Source organism: Nicotiana attenuata, chromosome 7 (genome assembly GCF_001879085.1).
Source record: "Nicotiana attenuata strain UT chromosome 7, NIATTr2, whole genome shotgun sequence".
Classification (NCBI taxonomy): domain Eukaryota; kingdom Viridiplantae; phylum Streptophyta; class Magnoliopsida; order Solanales; family Solanaceae; genus Nicotiana; species Nicotiana attenuata.
In genome coordinates, this window is record NC_031995.1 from 359,752 (window position 1) to 368,527 (window position 8,776).

Consider the following 8,776-nt stretch of genomic DNA (forward strand, 5'->3'; position numbering starts at 1 on the left):
CCTTGATTCGAAGGAAAAACCGATGATAGATTCATGTTATAATCGTAGATTTGAGCGAGAATCACCCGCCCCATCGTCTTAGGTGAAAGCTGCTTCGAAAATCGCCTCAATCCACGCTCGCTAGCTCCAAAGTGATAAAATAAAGTCCAAGTACGAAATAAGGTTATATACACAAGTGCAGAAATTTTCAATATAGATTTTTAGAATAACAGTCAACATTTTGTACATATGTTGGAATGACGAATGGTTTAAATTTCTGGAAATTTGATTCAAAGTGCTACATCTCTCATCAAGGTATCTTCACCAAATTATTTATAGATTGGGAGCAGTTCTGAAGTCAAGTCAAGTGCAAAAAACCACGTTTCAACACTTCAAATCTATAAAATGCTCCAAATGTGCCGAAACCCACCCGAGCCCCTCGGGTCCCCTCCAAACCATCCCGAGGCCGAGCTCGTTTACTCAAAATGTTGACTTTGGTCATCTCTCTTAACTTAAAGCCTCTAATTAGAAACTAAGTACTCCAAATTACTTCTGAACCTCTCGGAACCCGAACCAACCATACATGCAAGTCATAAAACATAATATGAACCTATTCAAGGTCTCAAATCGCACAACGGGGCGCTAGGACTCATAACGACTGGTTGGGCCATTACATTATTAGAATACAATGTTGAAACATAATGAATCTAGATACATTTTACTACAAAACTACATTTTTTGTTATTTTTCTATAGAACTTACATGTCAAATGCTCTAATGGAGTATCCCCTTCTTTCTTTGTTATAATTGCAAAGCAAAACAATATTGTTGCTCTTATCAACTTCTCAAGGGATATAAAATGAATGAAGTGAGTACTATGTAATTTGCCTTTACTGTGCTCCTACCTGCTAGAAGAAAGCTTCACCGAATGGGTGTGGGGATTTATCCTATTCCCAAAGCATAAGTTTTGCCTGCTCCCAAACTTTCTCTTTTTAGAACCCCCTCTCCTATTTGGTTAAAATTGATTCCCCGCATCCTGTTTTTCACAATGTACTTTTTCTACAGTTGTTTGTATAATACCATGAATTTCCCTCTCCTCCTCCTACTCTTCCTCAAACACTATCCTCCCGACTCAATTCTTCTGCAAAGTTTTTCGTTCTATTTGTGAAGGTGAAAACTAATTCTTTTGCCCACTATGAACCACATATCTCTTTTTTCCCTTGTTTTTGGGTGGTTTGTTGTACCTTGTCCATGAATATCTATATGTTATTTTCAGATTATTTCTTGCAACGGGCATCTCAGAACCTTTATGTTCGGCTGCTTGTGCCAGTGCTTTGCTCAAGTTATGTGAAGATGCCACTGCACCTATGCATGAGCATTCAAGTTTGGAGATCTTACTTTGGATTGGAGAGGTTTGTCCTATATAGACCATATGGTGTCTCAAAATCTGTTTTACTTGAAGGTGCTAGGTCTTTGTTCTTTGAGTATATGCTGCTGCATCAATTTTGTATTGCAGTATCATTCTCAGGTGAAAAAACCCTGCTTTGGTTATTAAGTCAATGGTTTGATGGTCCAATATTATTGACTGGACGTCACGTACTTGTAGTGTATATATTCATAGTTTATTGAAATTTAATGAAAATTTAAAATGGAAATAGAAAAAAGAGCATAAGATAGTTGATATAGAAAGTGAGTGGAGTTGAAAACATAACTATCCATTTTAACAGTCAAAAAGAAAATAACTATTCATTTCAATATTATGATCTTATCACCCTTTTTCTTTGTCTTGATAGTAGAGGTGATTGGAGGGATATTTTAGGACAAAAAGTTGATAAACATAACAATTCGTTTGCACTGTCTTGCTCACCTTTTAGTAATAAGTACTGATATTTTTCTTGTTTCTTTGATCGGTAAGTTTTGGTTTATCTTTTTTTGGAGTGATAATTAAAGTGTAATTGTTTTGTTTCTCTTGTTCCTTGTGTTTGACATACTTTTCTTAGAGTTTGGATGAGAGGCATTTGCCTCTAGAGGATGAAGAAAAAGTAGTCAGCGCGATTACTTTGATACTTGGTTCCCTTCCTAACAAGGAGCTGAAGAATAATTTGTTAGCTAGATTGGTCTCCCCTTGCTATGAAGCTATTGGCAAACTAGTAAGTTCATCTTCTTTCCTTTCTTGTGTCTCTGTCATGTTATGAACCTATAATATTATTATAACTATATTGTGGTTCTACAAAGACTGTTCTCTCTCTTTTCCCCAACGCTATTCTGAAATTCTTTCAACATTTCATATTAGAAAATCTTGTTTGAGCTGTGTCACATAGTCTCCTTAAATGCCTCCTAAAATTGCGTCTTATTGCTGTGAATGCCATGTATGGACCAATTATCAGCACTAATATTTTATAGTTTTATAAAATGAAAGGGAAATAGTCCCTGCATAATCAAAAAGTATACAAGATCTTAAAATAACATAGAAAAACATGATTCTACAGGAAAAAGCACTCATTCTTTTATTTAACTGGTATTTATAGGTGCTTCTAACATTTGCGTAAATAATTGTGTTGTATTGGTTCAGTTTCTTTCTTTTCGAATAGTGCACATTAGCACCAAAGGTGCTACGCCTCATGCTCTGTGCTCTTTTTCAGTATTTCTACACCCTTCTCTTTTGAATTTTCACCACATGAGGATTTTTTTAACACTGGCAAGCACAAACCATTCAACTCATACATGTTCCATACTGTGCCCTATAATCGATATTCAATCAGGCAGTGAATTATTAGTTGATTAAGGTCTTTCCCTCTCCCCCTTCACATAAAATGTCAAATTCTGTATGTGTTCTTTCCCTCAAGCTCTACACGTTAAGTAGCTTTTCTAGCTGCTAAACAAGGAAACAAACTTTTCTTTTGCGCTCTAGGGATTCACAGCCGCGAGGAAAATTCCTGGTCTCCCTTCTAAGCAAAACGTTGATAACATGGTTTTACTCTAAAGGAGTCCATTTCCGTGTACCCTTACGTGTGATTGCAGTCTTCTGCTTGTAGAGGAGTTCAAGCAAGCTATGAGGTTCTTCATCATTCTGTGTGTTGTTACTGTTCCTTTTTCCTCTTCTAAATAAAGTGTTATTGCAATTATTTTGTTTGTTGTGTAGTCCATGGTTTAGAGTTCAAGGTTCAGCTTGACCACCTCCGCACACCATCTAGTTCTGCTCTCTACATTCATTCTCTGAGCTCGGTCCCCCTTGTTCCCTATCCCTTTAGTTTCACCTTTCTCCAGAATCATTTTCAGTGGTAGAAATGGGTCATTTCGAAAGCACATGATGCATAGTACTGAAAATTGCTTATTAACTGTCCTCTAAGCTTACCTAACTGGGAATTAAATTCCTTGTTTCAGATTGATGAAAATCAAGACCACTCTTTAAGGCATAATCCTGCTTCTTATTCTCAGTTTGTGAATGGCGCAAGAAGAGGTTTACATAGGTTTGAACCAACTGCTACTGGGCAATATTATTGTTTGCATTTGCATTTTAAATATTTTTCTATTCTTTATATTTTTTAGTAGTAAGGTTTGCATGCCGTTGCTGGTGAGAGTAATTGACATGTAACATTCACAAAATTCTTGTTCTATGTTATTCTGCTCTCTAGTTTCTGTGCAAGGCTATCACCGTACAGCACATTGCCAATTTTGAAAATTTCTGCCGTTGTTGGACCAATACCTCATCTGAGAATTTCCTGGTAGTATGCTATTAATAAATGGAGTGAGATAAAACCTTACCTTCTTTTCTTCCCAAAAGCGCAAAACCTAGTATGAGATGTTTGATGCATAATTGAGTTATTACATAGCATTTACTTTGAGAATTTCCTGGTAGTATGCTATTAATAAAAGGAGTGAGATAAAACCTTACCTTCTTTTCTTCCCAAAAGCGCAAAACCTAGTATGAGATGTTTAATGCAAAATTGAGTTATTACATAGCATTTACTTCGAAAGTGAACCAATACCCTCCACATGACTGATTCAAAAGAAAGATATCAGAAGTGATATTATGATTTCCGTTGTGTTCCCTTATCCCTAAAGATGAATAATTTTTTTGTTGAGGAACCCTTCTGTAAGATAACAACTTAATTTTTCAATTTTTTTCGAATTTATTCTGCATTATTTGTATCATCACGTGTCTATTTGCTGCTATACTTTTTTCCATTTTGTTCTCTGTGAAGTCTGTCTTAATTACCACGAAGAGTCTAAAAGAAGGTATTTGGTGTACATTCTGCAAAACCACTTTTTCTATGAAGGTCAGTAGGAGTCTGAGTTTTTGTTTTTCCCCTTCTGTAAAGGACTTCTATGAATAACCTGCTGGTCAATGCTTTTCATTCGTATACCTTTCTAAGCGAAGCCGCTGGCTAATTGGTCAGGTTGGGAACTGTATTCAGCCATCTGGCAACAGAGTCTTCTGCAGGTTCGGATTTGGATGATCCTCTTATTGCGCTTCTAGGAGTATTCTGGCAAATGTTAGAAAAACTTTTTCAGTCGAAACACATTGGAAATGCTGTTCTATCTATGGCAGCATGCAGAGCTCTTTCGCAAGCAATTCAGTCATCGGGTACTTCTTTTCTGATTTTTCTTTTTTTTGAATTCTCTAAAACCAGCAATCAGCTTATTTGATACGACAAACAACAACATACCTAGTGTAATCCCACATTGTGGTGTCTAGGGAGGGTAGTGGGTACGCATACCTTACCCTACCTTGTGGAGATAGAGAGGTTGTTTCCAATAGACCTTCGGCTCAGAAAGCATAAGCACAACCGTAATGAAAAGAAAAACGGCAAGAAACAACAGTAAGAAGCCATGGAAAAGAAGCATTAGTAACAACAAAATAGTAAGATGACTGAAATGAAAGAAACAACAGGTAGTAATATAAACCCAAGACCAATAAAATACGAGAGTACGTACTAATGCTACTGGTATGAACAAGGAAAACTCTAGGCTACCTAACCTTCTACCCTAATCCTCGACCTTCACACCTTTCTATCAAGGGTCATGTCCTCGGTAAGCTGGAGCATCTCCATGTCTTGCCTAATCACCTCTTCCAATACTTCTTCGGCCTACCTCTATCCCTACTTAGGCCCTCCAAGGCCAACCTCTCACACCTCTACCTCTCCTTTGATGAAAGTGAAAATTTCCCAAGATCGAGGAGGCTTACCAATTATTACCTGTCCTTTTCTATATTTATGCAAGTAATTTTTGTCACCTTCTGGGCCGCAACATGGTTTTAGATGTTGGTATCTAAAAATTTTCATTTTCATGTGTCACTGAAAAAATGGCATATTTTCATGCTAAGTAGTATATAACGAAGTAAAGGACAAGAAATCAAAACCAGAAGGAGAAGGCACAGACTTTGTCATGATCCAAGTCGAGGCCATGATCGGCGCCTAGGGATTTCTCCCAAGCAAGACCTTCCCAAGTTGTTCCGTAAGTAGGACCGAGTCTCCCCTATTCCCGGAGCCATCCTAGTCCCTGTATCAACTAGTAGGCTTAATTCGAGTATAAACTTAAGTATACATGTCCAATATTGTTGATAAGCAAGGGACTATGCAATATTGTTATCCGCAGTGTTGTGAAGAGCGTGAAGCGAGGAAAAGCGACAACCCCGTTTCGTTTAAAGCGAGAAGCGAGAATCAAAGCGCTCGCTTTTTTGAAATGAAGCGGAATTTAAAAAAAAATATTAAAATAAATACTGAAGGGAAGGGCAATAAGAACTAAGAATAAAAGATATAAAAATAAGAGGAAGGGCAGTATACCATTCCAATAAAAATGGACAGCATTTCAAACGAAAAAACATAGCAAGAAAATGAAGAAGAAGAAGAAGAAGAAGAAGAGGAGAAGAATGAGAAAGAAGAACTGAAGGGAAAAGAAATTCGCCAGCATTTCGCTGCTATTTGGATGTTGAAATAGTGAAAGAAGGAGAAGGAGAAGGAGAAGGAGGAAGCAGAAATCACATACCCGGAGATGATCTTGAAGTTGAAAAGCGTAGAAAACTTGGAACCCTAGTCGACTCTTTCTTTCTCTGTTGCTGCTGGAGTGCTGGTCGATATGTTTTAATAAAAGAACAGCTATTTTAATTAGGCAGCCCTTTAAAACAGAGAAGCGCTGCTCGCTTCAGTCGCCTCGCTTCGCATCGTCGCTTCTCACTTTTCAGTGGGAAGCGGCCGCTTTTTCATACCTGCTACACTTCAGATAGCAGAAGCGGTGAGTGGGTCGCCTCGCTTCGCTTCTCACTTTAAGCGAGGAAGCGACCGCTTTTCACAACTCTGGTTATCCGATGGATTTCACGGAAGACATGTCAAAACCAGTTGTTAATTATCTATTCAACAGTAACCTAGTTCAACGTCTGTAAAATGTAAGAAGAGGGGTGAGTCTACTGATTCAATAAATGGTTACTCCATCCAAGGCGGATAGGCGACACACAGGTTCAAAAATACTAAAGCACATAGTTCCATATATAAACAAATATAATTATGAGTACGGTACTTTCGGCACACGTTGTCTATAACGTAGCAATAGGGTCCATTAAAAGTTTTTTAACTAGTAACTGCTCTCCTAATCCCCTTCTAGCTAGGGACGCTTATACGCTACCGACCCAACTTCTAGAACGGTTGCATAGGAGTAAGCTCCACCACACACGAGCGATTAATTTGTCTGTGTATTAATTCAAGTAGTAGCCTCACGGTTTTGCTAGTATAGGTGACCCACTTCTTTTTATTTTATTTCAGATAAAGTAATAAATTTTATTATTAAAGGGCGTGGAAACACCCACATACAAGGACTAAACCAAAAAGTAGAAAACCTTACAAAAACATATGTTTGTTTATAGGCGAAATACATAAACGGCTCATTCAAGTTGTCCACAACGACCAAACAAACACCTCAATTGACCCATGTATCATTTAGACACTTCAAGTGACTGTTAAGTAAATCAAATAGACACCTGAGTGCAACAGACCAGATACGTGAGTTACACTTGCCAATGATGTATCAAATGAGCCAATCAGTGAACGACATGTGTAATTTTATAATTAAAACTTAACACTTATAGTTAAAAAAAGAAAATGAATTTAAAGAAGGAAAAAATCTTTTCCCCTCAGTTTTAACCAAAGCAGTGCCCCCACCCCCATTCATCTTCTTCCTTCTGCCCTTCTTCTGCGTCTCCTTTTCTTTTCCCTAGTCCACTCTCCATCCAACTAATTAAACACAGATCTTTCCATTAGACCCCTTCCCCTTCCCACCTTCTTCGCCGGAAAAAACTATCTCTTTTACCGGAAAATTGACCTCCAAGCAAAGCCGTAAGAAACGATTCTACTGGAAAATTATCAAAACTAAGAACTAGAACAACAAGACAAAGAACAAATAAAAGAAGGATCAGATCAGACTCATTTTCTAGGACAGAACAAAAAAAGATGAAAATCAGAAATACAAAATAACAACTGCTTTACAATAATCAAATATCGAAATTTATTAAGGCATTGCAAGCTCAAAGCAAACTGAGACATATTTGGGCAAGAAATGCACAAACATACGAGAAGCAACGATGCAAATGGTCGACGGATATAGGCGAAGTTCTGGAGGTTATGGGCAGTAAGTTTTTTTATGGAAGGCGACATTTTTAAGTGATTTAAGGTGGCTTAGTTGGAGCTTTAGTGGCTGATATTTCATGGAAGCTATGGTGGTTTCATGGTGGGTTGCACTTGAAAGAAGAAGAGAGGCTAAGCTGAGATATTTTATGTTTTTTTTATAAAAAAAATAGGCTGCAAAAATATATCACGCGCTAAAATTTTGGTTGGCAATCACGCATATGCCACATCAGCGACATGTGTTTACTTGATCTGAGTAATAGAAACTTGAAGTGTCTAAATGATACAGGGGTCAATTGAGGTGTTTGCTTGGTCGTTGTGGACAACTTGAAGGGGCCGTTTATGTATTTCGCCTTGTTTATATAGTGTAATAAATTTTATTATTGGAGGGCACAGAATCACCAGCTCAAGCCTTAACCATGTCAGTATTACCAACCACAAGCGAGACGCTATTAGGCAATGTAAAAGGAGGTGATTCACGTCTTCTCCAAGCTTTTAAACATGAAGCACCAACTGGCACATGTAATCTTCCTCTTCCTCAAATTCTTAGTCATCGGATCACCCCCTCCCGTCGCACCTAGCCAAGTTAGAGAGCACATTGTTCTCGTTACCCTCGGAATCCACCTAGAGATGGAAAAACTGACTCCTTTTTGCCCAAAAGCTTTTTGTTGTTGGATATAATAGAAATATTATTTCCCACCCATAGCCTTATTCAATACAAGATACTTGCTTATACATTTATGTCATGTACAAGAATATCTTTCATCGTGTATAGGGTGTATCAAGTACAAGTACAACATGTTTTACAACAAGTAATTGGTGATACAATTGCCACATATGTATAGTCTCCTGTACATTTAAAACTAGTCAAATGCATATACAAGCATGTCCCCACACAATAAATAGGAGCATATTTACATATGACACAATTAATCCCAGAAAAGCAACCCAAAAAGAGGGTTCCCACTCACCTTAAACCTCAGTTACGGCATCAAAACATCAATTGTGATCACCCACGGTAGTATCTTGTCAATTTAACATCAGTGTGAGATAACCAATTAATTCTAGTTAAGAAATATAAGTTCCAACCACCAAAACCTCAAAAAATCCCCCACCCCCACGCTATCACACATCCGCACATATTAACAAGTACACATATAAGCCATTTAAATTTTGGGGGG

At 37.7% G+C, this 8,776-nt stretch overlaps 1 protein-coding gene across 4 annotated transcripts in view; it reads left to right on the forward strand.

Annotated features, from left to right (window-relative positions):
- LOC109228462 (transportin MOS14) overlaps positions 1–8,776 on the forward strand; it is a 63,992-nt gene that overhangs the window by 43,878 nt on the left and 11,338 nt on the right. For all 4 annotated transcript variants that reach the window (XR_002068384.1, XM_019393551.1, XM_019393553.1 and 1 more), the window contains exons 15-18: positions 1,256–1,391; positions 1,980–2,129; positions 3,364–3,449; positions 4,380–4,567. Coding sequence is in view for 3 of the 4 variants with exons in the window: in XM_019393551.1 (XP_019249096.1) it covers positions 1,256–1,391; positions 1,980–2,129; positions 3,364–3,449; positions 4,380–4,567 (560 nt within the window). In the remaining variant the exon portion in view is untranslated. The remainder of the gene's footprint in view (positions 1–1,255; positions 1,392–1,979; positions 2,130–3,363; positions 3,450–4,379; positions 4,568–8,776) is intronic.